Source organism: Cynoglossus semilaevis, chromosome 1 (genome assembly GCF_000523025.1).
Source record: "Cynoglossus semilaevis isolate Cse_v1.0 chromosome 1, Cse_v1.0, whole genome shotgun sequence".
NCBI classification, from domain to species: Eukaryota; Metazoa; Chordata; class Actinopteri; order Pleuronectiformes; family Cynoglossidae; genus Cynoglossus; species Cynoglossus semilaevis.
The window spans coordinates 10173404-10188926 of NC_024307.1; the positions used below are offsets into that span (position 1 = coordinate 10173404).

The 15523-nt window shown below is 37.5% G+C and overlaps 3 protein-coding genes across 4 annotated transcripts in view; all 3 read left to right on the forward strand.

The window, feature by feature from the left end:
• Window positions 1-214: 214 nt before the first annotated feature.
• On the forward strand, window positions 215-6467 carry pttg1ipa (PTTG1 interacting protein a). Its single transcript, XM_008309617.3, has 7 exons — window positions 215-520; window positions 1049-1101; window positions 1402-1510; window positions 2452-2554; window positions 3027-3092; window positions 4015-4061; window positions 5250-6467. The coding sequence occupies exons 1-7, from the start codon at window positions 442-444 to the stop codon at window positions 5285-5287; spliced, it is 495 nt and encodes a 164-aa protein (XP_008307839.1). The 5' UTR covers window positions 215-441; the 3' UTR covers window positions 5288-6467.
• A 936-nt stretch (window positions 6468-7403) lies between these two features.
• On the forward strand, window positions 7404-10892 carry sumo3a (small ubiquitin like modifier 3a). Of its 2 annotated transcripts, XR_003049469.1 has the most exons (5): window positions 7404-7562; window positions 8635-8763; window positions 9107-9178; window positions 9444-10211; window positions 10268-10892. XR_003049469.1 is itself a non-coding variant. In XM_008309604.3 (4 exons), the coding sequence occupies exons 1-4, from the start codon at window positions 7542-7544 to the stop codon at window positions 9504-9506; spliced, it is 285 nt and encodes a 94-aa protein (XP_008307826.1). In that variant the 5' UTR covers window positions 7404-7541; the 3' UTR covers window positions 9507-10234. The 2 variants fall into 2 exon arrangements, 1 of the variants encoding a protein (XP_008307826.1); XM_008309604.3 differs by lacking the exon at window positions 10268-10892 and having other exon boundaries at window positions 9444-10234.
• Window positions 10893-14302: 3410 nt separating this feature from the next.
• Window positions 14303-15523, forward strand: part of LOC103378396 (thrombospondin-type laminin G domain and EAR repeat-containing protein-like) — a 13270-nt gene continuing 12049 nt past the window's right edge. The window contains exon 1 of the mRNA XM_025054786.1: window positions 14303-14772. Coding sequence (XP_024910554.1) covers window positions 14425-14772 — 348 coding nt within the window. The 5' untranslated portion in view covers window positions 14303-14424. The remainder of the gene's footprint in view (window positions 14773-15523) is intronic.

A 15523-nucleotide genomic window follows, 5' to 3' on the forward strand; every position in this document is an offset into this window, starting at 1 on the left:
ACTGCAGGAATATCCTGTGTTTATTGGATAACAAAACAAAAAATGCAAATGGCTGCCCGGGCTCCAGAATTTCTCTTTCAGAAAAAAGTTTTAAAACTTTGTAAGATACATTACAACGTTAAGTAATTTGAATAGCTTTTCTCAATTAAAGGTTTTTAAATTAATTGCATAATTATATCACCTAATGGATCTTTCATTCCTTTTATGATGAAGTCCATGGTGACGCAGACGCACGTCGTCTCCTCCCTGTCTTTGATGCGTAGCCACCTGCGTCAGGTTTTTCTTTGCTCCTCCTTAACTTCACTCTTCCAGTTTGAGTCGTCGACAGTACAAGTTAGAACTTTTCACCCCAGCTCTCACGGTGGTCTCAAATCCGACCAGACTTGAAGAAACACCAGACATTAACGACTTGGAATAACCTGCCTGTCGGTGTCGGGAAAAATGAATTTACGCTGTTTACTGCCGGCTGTCCTGCTGGTCATCGGTTTGGCGACGGTTTCCGCGCAGACCACTGAAGTCGGTAGGAAAACAAATATTGAAAAAAAAAAAATTAAATGTAAAATATTGTACGAATAAATCAGATAGATAATATGTAGGAGTGTGAACAGGAAGAACATTCTTAGATATATAGTCAAGTTACAATTACTCACCGGTTTGTCCACTCGTTAATGTGGATTAATGTCATTTTAGAGGTGACAATGGCTCTAACTGAGAGCTGCCCAAACCTCCACCAGGTGAAGAGGATTCGATTTGATAAAAAAAAAACATGGAGTTCAGTTACTGTGTGTGTCAGAAAAACATGGAGACACAAAGACAAAGTGGACTGTTTGGTCTCATGGTCACAGTTCTGTGTGTGGGTCTCCATAGAAAAACCATCTCAGTGGGATTAGCAGTAGTTACAGAAACCAAGGCAGCAGCAACAGCAGCAGCTGACTTCTAATCTGCTGCCACTGGGGTTTCCACTAATGCCACTAATCTCCCTCCACAGTCACTAAAGTTTTGTTCTTTTTGTAACCAAAAATAAACCTGCTGTGTTTTCTTTCCACAGTTTGCGAGACAAAGAATGGGACGAGCTGTGATGAATGTCTGAAACATGTGTCGGTGAGTGCTGCCACAAATCTCCTGGATTCATTTTGTCGGTGTGTGTGTGTGCGTACGAGTTAACTACAATATTAACAGCTATGTCCCAGGAGGAAACACAACAGGCTGCTCCTCCTCCTTCCCCCTCCACCATCACACCTGTTAGACCGGTCTGAGGAGCACTTGATCTGTCAGCTGTGTGTGTGTGTGTGTGTGAGAGAGAGAGAGCTGGGCCAAATACCTTAAACTCAAATGCTTGTTCCTTTGTTTGAATAATGGAGACTGAATTGTCACTGTTGTTGCCATGTGTTTCCCTCTCAGTGCTTGTGGTGCATCAGCTCCAAGTCGTGTCTCACCTACCCAGTCAAGGCCATCCTGCCTCCACATGACCTCTGCCCCCTCAATGATGCCCGTTGGGGTCTCTGTTGGAGTAAGAGACCAGACACAAACACAAACACAAAAATATGGCCATGACACCAGTTTGGGCCTCAGGTTTCCAGGCTCATGGCTTCTGCACTTTAATTCATATTAATACCCAACCAGTAGTGTCAAAATACACTTGATTTCACGTGATTAAAGAATTTGGCTCAATCACTGGACATTTTACAGCTTAAGTACAGCCTAACTTTTTTAAGTTTTAGTTTTTTTAATTGGTCGTCAGTTCTTTTTCATGGAATAACCCTGTAGTTGAGTTGGTTTAATATTTTTTTGAAATATTAACTTATTTTATTTTTTAATGATTTTGGTGAACATTTACAAAAGCCTCAATTTTAATTAAAAAGTGACCTCATGTTGAATATTTTTACCTAAAGTTCGAGTGAATCCAAAAAAATTATTTATTTTATAAGATTCATTAGCTGCTAATTCAGCTATCTTGTGTTTTTTATGTAGGAAAGTTGAAAGGTTTTAAAGATTATTTTATGGCTAATTAGGTTACCTGTATTTATTTAATTATGACGTAAACACAGACTTTAGCAGCACTAAATAGTTTTGTTGAGATGCAGAGTATTTTATTTTCCACCTAATCATAGCCCTAAGGCAGGAGGAGCCATTGGCCTTGAGTTGTTTTTAATCTTCCCTGGACGCTCCTGGAACAATGTATTTCTGGCCACACCCTCCAATTTTCACCTAAACGTCTTCCATGTTCTTTTCCATGTACTCTGTCAACATTTTCTGCTCCTACCGGTTTGTGAGGTTGTTGACAATGACGCAACCTCCTGAACAAACAGAAAAATTACTCAGATGGTGTTTTACAGCCAGGATTGTGCCTCAACTACAGAAATACAGCAGAAGCAGAAGAAATTAAAACCATGATGGTAGGGTTGTATGGAGTGATGCTGGAATAATAGTGTTTTCTGCCTGTTTTTACAGTGAACTTCCAGGCTCTGATTATCAGCTTGTCAGTAGTGGGCAGTGTCCTCATAATTGCCCTGATGGTTTGCATGTTCTGCTGCTGCAAGTGTGAGAAACTTGGGTAAGTTTGTGGTGACTAATGATTTGTAGGAACACAGCGATGACTCCTCTGCCTCGTGTTTTCTGAAATTATTGGGTGGTGTTTGATTGTGTGTCATGTCATTCGATTTCCTTAAGGGTTTGAGCTTCTGAGAGGTTGCAAATTGCAAGAACAAACTGAGACGTTAACACTACAATCACATTTCTGACTTGTAAAACTGTTAAAATGTACAAAATGAAATTTCCATATCTGTGAAGTAGCTAGGGTAGAGGTAGTAGCCGCTAACTTGCTAACAGGCTTAAAAAAACGGAAATGTCACTCATAAAAACTTTTTTTTTTAAAAAGCTATTTTGTTGAGTTACAGACAGGCCAAATCCAGAATTAGCAGCTGTAGCTAAAACTAACTGTCAGTCCTAATGCTTCCAGAATTAGCAGCTGTAGCTAAAACTGTCAGTCCTAATGCTTTTTTTCTCCCATATGCTTTTCCTTTTAGAGCCAAGAGGTTGGAGGCCAAGATGCAGAAACAGGCTGCAAAGACAAAATACAAACAGGATGAAAGGTATTTAACATGTGTGTCTCGCAGTTTTTTATATTTTTATATGATTTACTCTTATTTCATTTATGTATAATTACTAATTCGTTTTCACTAGATGTCTTTACTGCAGCGTTTCCTATACTTTTTGTAATGGGAGGACAAATAATATTTTCATTTTATATATTAAACCAAGCCAGTGCTATGTCAAAATAAGTGACTAGGTCTGTATGCTGGAACACTGAAATGGACCAGAATTAACCTTAGATTGTACTTTTTCCAATGTCTTACCAATTAATTAATACAACATATTTAAAATGATACATACTTTTTTGTCTTAGTGACACTGTTTTCGTAAGTTAGCTAAACTTTAGAGATGTTTATTGGTTAAATACTATCGTAAGTTAATCTGTGTCGATTGTTTTCTATCAGATCGTTTTGTAAAAGAAAATGAAATCTCAGTCCAGTTTTATTCTGTCATTGTGAGGTTAACTCACCTTTGTTAAAAGCACTTCGTGTTTATCTAGAATAGGGCTTCACGTTACAGGAACACTGTCTTCCCACAGAGCCCTGTCACACTTCCTCAGCCATGTTTCCTGATATTTGATATTTTTTCTCATTTATTTACACATGTTGTTGGTTAAATGTTCCAAGAACTACTCAGGTTTGGACCCTAGCCTTTAGCAGCAGTAACTGATGATTGACCGTGTGCTAAAATAATAATGACATGAATGACAACGTCCTACATGTTCGAGTTACATTTACACCACTTCACCTTAGTCATTTCCTTGGTCTTATCACACACAACATTATCAGATTCCATCGTTGCACGACAGCTGCCGTATTAGTTACCACGTCACACCCATGTCAGCCCAGACCGGCTTTGAGCATCATTACTTCAAGGAATGTCTGAATTAAAAATAATGAAAACTGTTTTTCCTTCCTGAAGGAGAGCAGAGACGAAACAAAGACATGAAGAAATGAGGAAGAAATATGGTGAGTTTTTACACTAACAGCTACAACTCGGTGACTGAGTTCTCTTTTGCTAATTCAGCCGCTGCAATTCTTAGCTAACACTTAGATATATTCGGCTAATTTGTGGCTAGTCCTGCATACTCCCAGATACTGTGCTGTTTACATTTGTATCTATTATACAGTAGTGGCTTGCATTCCTTAGTTATGGCTTCCTCTAATGTTTGTGTTTTGCTCTATGTATTTTTTTTTTAATTTTTACTTTTTCTTATTTTTCTTTTAACTGTATTATTACTGTTTGACCAACTTGGCTACAGTTTTACCAGGCTAAGCTAATATGTGTTGCTGCAGTAATAATCCTGCTTTGCTACGTACTTGACCCTGATTCAGAATCAGGTTCCTTGGTCAAAGTTTCTGACAAGTTACTTTTTTTAAAAAAAAAAACAAACGTTTTTATTGTAATGTGAGGAAAGGTAAGATGAGAAGATGTGGGTACACTTTTAAAAAAAAAACAAACAAAAAAAAGTTTTTATTGTAATGTGAGGAAATGTAAGATGAGAAGATGTGGGTACCGTCAATAAATACAGTACTTTGGAGAGAAATAAAATATTTGTACAGACACAATGAAGAATCCGAGCAAGCTAAGGTTAATTTACCCAAAGTTGAAAGCTGGACCTTTTGAGTTCAGTGTTTTGTCTCATCTCTGTACGTTAAAGACAGGAAACAAATGTTCGTTGCGTGTGTTTAACCTGTGACTTGCGTTATCTTTGCATTCTTTCCATATTTGTTCACCTACGATGCAGTTTTGTAGGCCAGAGCAATAGAAACCATCATCCACTGTGACACTGTCCATTGTTTTGTTTTGTTTTTTCTCTGTTTCCACATCAGCGCTTGTGATGGCAGAGGCTGAGTAAAACACTCGATCATTTCAGTGTGACAACTTAATTTACATCCTACTGCTTCTAGCTTCTAGTATCTGAACTCTTTTAACCTTTTTGAGTTGCATTTCTCTTATAGAACACACAAAAAGTCTCTAAAACAAGCAGTACGATACGTTTTGTTCAATTGAACTTGGATATTTTATTCTTCTTGTTTAGTTTTAGTATTTAACCAAAAACCTTTGTTGTTTGCAATGTTTTGTTTTTTTTTTACTGGCAAAAATCCTGCTTGAAATCGTTGTACGAATAATTTTCATGTTTGCTGTTTCTCCAGGTCTAAGTGGACAAAACCCATACTCTAGATTTGCATGAGGACCATTCAACACAATGCTCTGTCTGTGCCTGGCCACTAGTTTCTCACATCATCCACGGACAGCATCAGTGTGCCTTTTGGTTGTGAGCAAGGCCAAAAAAACGAAGTGAATCAATGTAAACTATGATTAACCTTTATATCAGAAAAGTGACAAGACTTTGGTCAGGGCTGCCTTTAATTGTCATTTAGCTGGTGAGTGAATGTTGTATGTTCACTGTCATGATCAAAAAGAGAAATAACAGGCAGTTTGAGGGTGTGTTCAACCTTGGCAGATAATGCTCTTATTATCACTGATCACTCCAACCTTTGTGAATGTTACCATACCGACCTTTCGTCTCGCTGAGAAACTGGACCAAGCTGGACTGGTGCTGTTTGACTGATACATGAACCTTTCACACAACATTAGATCGAACCATAAAGAAGACAAAACAGAAGCTACAAGATGCCAAAAAAAAAATCTGTCAAATAATATAGACTAGAAGAAGTGTATGCTAACTCCTCACTGCTACAATTAATTTGGATATTCCATGCAATACAGTGTGACATCATCAGTAACATGGGCCAATTGGACAGTGATTTTATCCACATCACTGATTTGGTCTAATGATCGACGGCAGTGTAAACTCGAAACCTAAAAAGAGCAAACTACAAGTGTGAACACACCCCGGACTGTGGTCGTCTCACCATGTGGTACCTATCGTATCTGCCGACTTACACTTATGTTAGGTTAACTTTAAGTGTACAAAATAGAATGAATCCTTTTTGTGTAAGGTAATCTATTGCACCTGTAAATGTTCAGATAATTATGTCAGGTTATTGTTTCAATTAGAACGATACTGTTTAGATGTAATCTATTTTTATACTGGGTGTTGGAGGCCGTTTTCATTGCGTCAGTACTTTTGAAAAACATCTGGTTACTTTATTTAGGGGTCATAATTACATCCTTATCCGCGCACCTTGAATATAGCTATCTATGTCTGTTAAGTTAAATGTGACTTACATGAATGTGATGATCCTTGGATTTAAAATTAGCCTATTTCTACTGTTAGCCATCCGCCATTAGCCTACAATGACCTAAAGGCCTATTATTAAGGCCCATTCTTAAGTCAGTAATACTGTTTTTAGTTGTTTGTGTATTGCCTGACTTGCAGTGTGCATTTAATAAAACTGTTTTTATCTTTATATTTGTGTCAAATTTATTTTTTGTCAAAAGGTTTTAAGGTGAGTTATAATTATAAAAAGCTTCATATTTTATCAACTAAACGTGTAAGGACATATCTCTCAGGGCTCGGGATAAACATTTTTAAAACATTTTAACCAATCTCAAATGCAACAGGTTTTGATCTAGCTCCCATCAGATTTTTTTTGTTTGTTTCCCATGATTGAAAGCAACTGGATTTTTAAAACTTTGTTTTACTGAAAAATTTATATTTGAGCAATTGTACAATATATACTGTTATGTGAAATACAAGATTAGCAGCAATATTTAATTAAAAGATGAAACCATAGATCATTCTTTAAAAATTGAGTTCATTGAGTTTCGTTCTTTACTTTAATTTTTGGGTTTTTTCTGTTCCAGTGATGAGTCAACATAATCAGCATAACTGATAATTGTGCTGGTAGTTTGAATCACCAGTTTGTGTGTGCCAGTATGTGATATCCTATCTAAATTAAGGGAATACATAAAGACAAGAAAACTCGATTGACTGACAGCTGAGCTGCCCAATAGAAGCGTTGTTACAGGTGACGTACACGCCGATTCAGTTTTGTTGTTGTTCACAACGTATTGGTTATAAACCAAGAAAACATTTGAATGAAGTATTTTTGACTTATTTTCTAGAACAAGGACTCGAACATTTATAATTTTTTGGCACTACAACACAAACTCGTGGTGCTTAAAAACACAAGTTCGGAGAAACTAAGCGTTCATTTATTATCATTAAGTTATTATAGTAAACAGCATAACAGAAATAACCAAATAATGTATTTGGAGCAAATGGTCGAAGCTTTACAATCGTTTTAAAATGTTAAAGTCTCGAGCTCGACTATATTGAATTGGTGCGAGCTTCCGCTTCCGCGCCCCCGCGATTTGTAGGTCACGTGGACACCTTTGAACCAATTACGTAGTTGCGACAGCGGTTCAAGGCGCGCTCCCGAAAGCAGCGGATAAGACAGGAGAGAAGGCGGCTGAGAGACAAATAAAACCCAATTAACTGATTCTTGCGGAAAAACAGGGCAAGGAATAAAGACAGGATGTCAGAGGAAAAACCAAAGGTAACGAATACAGATAGATTTTTATTGTTGGTAGTTGTTGATGGCTGCCTGGAGCAACCAATGTTCTGATGTGCAATCTAAAATGGCCTGGATTTGCACGTTTCGCTGAAACGGCGCAGTGTTTGTTTCGCAAATGAATGAACGCCCGCAAAGCGAGGCTCAAACTGAACTAGACTGGCGGAAACCAGAGCTGGACATTGTTATAGTTTTAACCACATGCATAGTTCCACTTAAATATGAAGAGGTGTAATTTACAGCCCGATGTGCATTTGCGGATTTTTGTTCTTTGTCGAAGCGGCACCACGTTCTGTCCGCAACGCTGCAAATGCCGCAACTGCAGTTGGTACAAAGGAGCCCTAATGAGAGGTGACGCACTCGTTAAAAAACACAACAGGACGTGATTTTTGTCCTCGCTTTTAATGTTTTCCTGCACGTGTTCGATCACAGTTACGTTACAGAGATGCTAACAGCCTTAGCCGGGCAGATAAACTGAGTCGTGTTTTGAAAAACTGCGACTACTTACCACCGGAGCTAACATGCTAACGTTAGCGTGTGTGTGACCTGTTCCTTACGTGTTTGAAAATGCAAAAATGTAAAAATGTGTAATATTTGAACATTCAGTCATTTAATTTGTGTTGTATTTTATGTTTAGCATTTAGTACGGCCCCATCTTTTATTTTGAAATTACCTTTAAAGCATCAGACTGTCAGTTATCCGAATATTGACGAGTGGCCTAAATAAATGTCGCAAAAATGATGCCTCGATGTTGAGTTAGATTTTTATAACCTACTAATATATGTGGAAAAGTGAAGTCATTTGAATTTACATAAAAACATGATTATTTATAGTAATAGTGTATAGTAAAATCACCGGCTCCTTTAATAGCTATGTTTATCTTAGCTCGTTAAAATGGGTTGTCGTGGCAGTGCTATAAAATTAAACTTGTAGGTAAACACGTTAAGGAGATTCAGCCCAAAATATGTCTCTTTTTTAAGGCTACATTTGTTTCTGTTGGCCCTTTTCGACCTACTGTCTTATTTCCCTATCTTTTTCATTTTTTCCTCATCTGCAGGAAGGAGTAAAGACAGAGAATGACCACATCAACCTGAAGGTCGCAGGGCAAGATGGGTCAGTGGTGCAGTTCAAAATCAAAAGACACACACCTCTTAACAAACTAATGAAGGCGTACTGTGAAAGACAGGTGAGTGCAAAGCCCTGATTTCTTTCTTTCCTGTATGTGTATGTCCCATCCACACTGCTACATATAATATTTTCTGATTTCTTTCTTTCCTGTATGTGTATACCCCATCCACACTGCTACATATATAATATTGATAACTGTGAACCACTTTTAAGATAAAGCAAACATTTAAGCTGAACATCACAGACCGTGTAAGAAGTTTGTTATGGCTTTTTATGCCCTGCATCTAATGTACAATGTATGTGTTTTAAATGAGTTGTGTGCACTTAGCTATAATATAAGTAGTTTTTATGCCTGTTTTGTTTTTGCCAAAAGTCTTCATCTCTGTTGTTTTTCCCTGTAGGGTCTCTCGATAAGGCAGATCAGGTTCAGGTTTGATGGGCAGCCTATCAATGAGTCGGATACACCCGCACAGGTGAAGCCATCCATTTGAAATCCTATTGTAATTTCCATTGTCCTTGAAATTGCCTTGGTTGCAATGTGCATTGACTTATACACTACATTGACTTAAAAAAAAAAAATTATTGTAAACAAGTCACAAAATACAGTGACAGCATTTCATTGTGGTTTAATAGTGTGAAAGAATAGATAGACAGATTTTATTTTGTTGTATGACTATATTTTTTTAGTTTTTTTTTTTTGTCCACTAATTGGAGTGTCTGTCCCATTGTCCTTCACAGCTGGAAATGGAGGACGAGGACACCATAGACGTTTTTCAGCAGCAGACAGGCGGCCACTGCTAAGCCATCTCATTGACAGCCGCCCTTAGACCACGCCCTTTCCCAGCCTCCTCCCATCTGTCATTGCTCCTCTCACATTATTATTAATATTATTATTATTATTGTTATTTCCAGATGTCTTTTTTTTCTGTCGTGTGTGTGGGAGGGGCTCCTCAGCTCTTTATGTACAGTCTCCACCAGGACCTTTGTGTGTCAGCTAGTGTTTTTGCTGGTAATCTGGGAATTGTATTTTTCCTACTGAAATTACAGCCTGTGATTGGACCTGCCGCTTTGCCTGACGCTTCAGTGCTTCTTGTCAAGTCTCCAACAAAAGCAAGGTGCAGTAGCCTGTGACAGTTGATTTTAATCAAGCGAGGAGACACTCCCCCAACACGAGAACCCAAACTCACTTTCCCAATTTCTACTTTGCTTTGCTGTCCTAATGTCGACACCCATTCCAACCCTCTGTCATAAATGTGTTTTAATTCTCCACCATTCTGTTGCTTTTGCCTATGGGTTCTGCAAGTTTTGAGGGGTGGGGGCTTCTTTTTAAGATTTAAGCAGGGAGAATATTTGTTATTTTTGTCTCCTGTACAGAAGTATCAGAATGGATGTTAGATAAATGTCGTGGGACTTGGACCAATACTTCGAGGACTGATCTTCCTTCTGTTAATCACCGGCTTTATTTGGATCACTGACAACAACGAGCTGCGAGATTAAAACAGTCAGGTCTCAAGGGGCTTCTATTTCAACCTTGTCATTAGCTGCGAGATTAAAACAGTCAGGTCTCGAGGGGCTTCTATTTCAACCTGTCTTTGAGACTGATATGGAAAGATTGTACAGACCAATATCCAGTCGTCCAGATACGTGACTTTGGTGGGTTAGCTGCCTCGCCTCTGTTGTTTTAAATGAAGGTTGACAGGAAAACTGTTTAAGGGTAAGACCTTCTGTAATGATCAGAGATGTCAGAAAATGTTAGTATATCTGAGGTATGTTTTTCTTTTCTATCCCACTACGGTTGATGCTTTGTCAGAACTCCTTGTCAACTATCAACATCTGCATTTTGTGCTCTCCACAAGACAAAAGTTGCAGGTTGTATTGTTCAAACAAAGTGGATCCTGTCTCAATAGTGTGGTTAGCAGGATGAATGTCGTATGTTGCATATCGAGAGATCCTGTCGATCAGCTGATGCAGTTTGGGAGATGAGTTGTCCTGAACCCACAGGGCCCAGTTCTTTGTACATGATTCAGTTAAGGTAATGAGCTGAAACCAAGTAGAGAACAAACTTTTCAGGGTGTTGGGTCATCATGATGTTCTCTTATTTCCAGAAAAGACAAACCAAACACTTGGACCGGAGTGTCCTTCATTATACTCTTTAAACTGAATGTTAAATTTGCTAAAAACACTAAATACTCTTTAAACTGAATGTTAAATTTGCCAAAAACACTAAAAAAACCCAAATCATTGCATCTTAAGGAAAATTATTTATTGCAATATGAAGCATTTTTTGCTGTATGATAGCAGTGTTTTAGGGGTTACTGGCTTCCCCCATAAATCTTAATGTGACTTGGACAACTATGGACATAACAAAGTTGTTTTTGCAGATATTTCATTCACCTATTTTAACCTGATCCGGAGAAAGAAGAACTTCATTAATATGCCGCTGAACGTCTCATTGTTGCCCCATCATTAGTCTCAACTCTCTGGTTGAAAGACTTTCCTCTGCACAAGCTCATTTTAAGTCAAAGTCATGGTTTGATTTTGTGTTTCCACGTAATAAAGAGCACAGTCAGGATAAACGTCACAGCCTTCCATTCAGCGCTGACCCACTTGAAAGCTAAACCTTAATGTACAAAGAACGGGGTCCAGGTCGTCGTCAATTTATTTGTTCCTCTACTGATTTGTACATTATTTGTGGTCTTTTACTACTGTATACAATAAATATAGTTTGGTACTCAGACATCTTCTCTTGATGTTGATTTTTTTTATTAAATCATTAGACTATAATCGAATAATACCCTTTAAATAAAGGTAACATTTGCGGGTTGCAAGTTTGCAAAACTCGTGGGTTTACATTTCTTCCATTTTTTGCGGAAGTTTTCATCGGTGTAGTCATAACACCTGCAGAAACGTACCACAAGGTGGAGCTATTGAGCTATGGTTAGAAAAGGGTAACTTATTTAAACCACAAACTACACACTGTTATACGTAAAGTGTCGTCACGTCTACTTGTATTCTGAACGTTGCTATAAATGTGTGGTTTTTACTCTTTTGTGAATCAGTCTAATTTAACATATTTTCTTTTAAAATCACGATTTTTGAGGTATACGGAAACCACCAAAAAAGTCAAATATTTGTTGGAAAAAGGGCGATTTTTGTGCTAATGTACAAGACACTTGTCGTATTAAATTATTTCTATAGCATTATTTGAAACGTAGTTTTTAGGCTTGGTCAAACTGTTAATGATCTCTGGGTGGTTACATTTTTTATATATCTAGATAGAACTTTATTAACCCCTCGAGAGTTCCCATCGGGAAACGAAGGAAACCCACAGGCAGCCACAGGTGGGGGGCGCCATTGAGTTTGTGGTTCTTTTCATCCAGAACCTTCTGCGTTTGAGGCAGATGTGCAAGTTAGGCGTGTTAACCACTACATTACAGATTCACAAACCTACCTCCTTCAGCTAATTTTCTAATTATTTGCGCTAAATAAGTAAATGTTATCCAAACTTTAATCTATTTTTTGCAGGTGCTTATTCATTGAATGACCATCGGTTATTTTGCTTAAGCTACTGTAATCCTGGGCAAGTATTTGCTACATTTCCAAGAGCCTAGTGAGTATACGACTGATAACTTCGTTCAGGGTAAAATCAGAATGTTCTGGGTTTTTTGTTGTTGTTGTTCATATAACTTATTTCCCGGACCTTTAGTTGTCCTGGGGTCTGTGAATTATTCTGCAGCTAATGGCTATTTAATCTACGTTTGCATGGTAATGCATTGGTATACATAAGTAGTTAATATTTTACTTTTTATTACTTTACTTTTAAAACTAATTGCTACCAAATTTGTAAAACCTTTTCTAATGCGTTTTCTAACTTTTATAAGCTAATTGAACATTGGCTTTCTGACAAATAATTGGCTACTTTTTTATTATATATAGTTATGTAGCAGTTTCTGGGCTAACAACAATAACATACAAAATACTAGTAAGAGAAAAAACATTCAAAATGTTTGACAATGTTTGTCTTTTGAGTCAAATTTGTTGTCTCTTAATTCTCAACTTAAAGCTGAAAGCAAAGTCTTTTTGGTCAAACTTGAGTTTTGTGGCCTTTTTTATAATTTTTAGGTTTTTAGGTTAAGGCATTTCTCGGCTTAAGCTTCATTGTGTATTTAATGGTAATGTTTTACAGAGCATATTGAGTAAAAATAATTTTTCAACATTGTAAGACGTATTGCTCAAACATCAAGTCAAAATCTTATCACTAGGGAATGGCTTTAATTTGTTGGTTATTACATTCACAATTTTTAAATTACATGCACTAATTCACAGTTCAAAGCAAAAAAAAAAATCAAATAGTTAAATACAGTGCATTTAATTCACAGTTCAAAGCAAAAAAAAAATCAAATAGTTAAATATAGTGCATTTTCATTTTACTATGGCAGGTGAGCTGCACTTCTGTCATAGTTAATTATAAAACGATTTCCTGACACTGACACACCTCCATACATTTCTATATATATATAGAAAAATACATATTTTATATTTGCAGACACATTTTTGCTGAGGCAGTGGTGCACTTCAAGCCTCTGGCAGATCTGTGTCATCAGAGGCGTTTGTGGGAGGGTGATTGACGGGTCGTTTAGAGATTTGCATTGCTCCTGTGTTTAAAAGCAGTTGCAGGTGCAGGACTCTCCACACAGATGAATGGATTTCTCTCCATGCACATGATCTCTACTAATACTAGGCACATGTGAGTCTTTGGGTTATAGCTCTCAGAGGAACATGTAGACCGGCAGAACTTTACTTGGTGGAAGATTTGGACTGATGTAAAGGACACACAGTTGTATGGAGTGTTGGATTCAGAAGACAGAAAATGTCCTAAACATGGAGACATATACATCAGCACGCAACTGAGACACACATGACTTCTGTAATGTCATCGTTGATAGTAGTGCAACTCCTTCTGCTGGGGTCAAGTGTCATCAGCAGCACCACAGACACACGGAGACACTGTACAGGTACCGTAGCATTTTCTTCTCTTTTGTTTGGTGTCTCCCTGCGTCGGTGTTACCCTTTCAGACCTCGGTACACTTCGACACATGTGATGTTGAGCTAATGATTATTCAGTGAGTAGTTTACTACTGTTTCTAAAAACTGAGAGAAACCCCCTGCAGCTAAAATTCTTTTGGATAATTCCTACCGTTGGTATCTGCTTACAGTACAGTGGGAGTGTGTTCAGCGTTGCGTGCAATATTAAATTAATATCTACAAACAAGTACAGACATTGGATGTGGTTCGGATTCCACAGCAAATCTGTACACAACAAAATATCACAGCTATTTGACATTTCAAATGACATCTAATCAGTTTACAAGGAATTATCTTGCACATTTTCTTTACGACCAATTTTTTTATACGGCCTCACCACCGTCACTGTGGTGCCTTTTTATACACGTGGTTAGGATCTGTGGTGAGAGGAATGGAAGATGTTTAAAAACTAGAAAAAAAAGATGAATTAGCAAAAGAGAAAACAGACACTCGAAAATGATGTTTTTGTTACCGTGATTGAATTAAATAATGTAGTGTTTTTTAATAAAAAAAATTTCCCATGACAATATTTAATAGTGCCTTAAGTTAGTTATTAAAGTACATTGCTGATGTTTAGTTTGATTTTATAAACAGTGATAAAAATAGAGATTGAGTAACAAAGACCTCAGATCTTATGTTTCAAACTCTTCAGGAGGTCTTGACCCTGAGGTTAGGAATTACAGTTTTACAGCGTAGCTGTGGTAAAAAAGGCGGTAAACCAACCCTGCTGACCTCTTTATTTCCCCCATTGTTTTCAGACATGCTCCCTTTGGATCTTCTGTCTTTTGTTCTGGAGAGGGACCCCTCCAAACTGGTGCCCGGGGTGCACATGAAGCAGGCTGGCGGGGTGAGGGGCGTACATTTCTCCAGCCCTCACTCCTCCCTGAGCTTCCCATCCTCGCAGCTGCTGGCAAACTGTGACCTCTTCCCGAAAGAATTCTCAATTGTTGTGACGTTAAAAGTCACGCACATCGCTCAAAAGGTGAACATCTGTGGAAATCCTGACATTGTTACGTCAGTCAGAGGAACAGGGGGAAAAAACTCTTCACTAAATTGTAAAATTACATTAAATAGTACAGCAAAAAGAAAAAAAGGATTTTTTTTCAGTTTTGGGTAATTTTACTAAGCCTCAGCATTGATGATTTTCTAAAAATCTCTTTCTAAAAAAAAGTTTTTTAAAAGGTAAAAACAACTCATTCTATGTATATCCATTCATGTAAGAATGTTGTTAGAACATTTTTCAACTTAAATCTAAAGCTCTGAACTAATTTGTCTTCAAGGCTGGACCAGTGGAGGAGGTGCTGCCCCTGCTGGTCACTTGAGCACTAAACAACCTGCTGATCTTTAAAGCTGTACATATTCAACAATGCTGGGAGAAAATCTTGCCTTTTCTTATACATAAAATAAAGATAAAATAAAGATAAAGAAATCTACATTACACTACAGTTACTTATACAGATAACTTACATTATCTTAAAATCATGTCAAGAATTGAAAAAAAGGTTTTGTTCAGATCAGGGGTCCCCAATAAGTAGATCTCCATCTACCGGTAGATCACAAAAAGGGTCTCATACGTCTATAGATCATCACATTTAAAAAAAAATTAAAAATATAAATGTTCTTTAGTCATCCTTTAATCATAAATGTTAAATATTATGACTAAAGTATCCATCATCTACACTTCCTACAGTTTCTTTAATATGACTGGCAGCTGGCCAATTCTTTTGAGATGT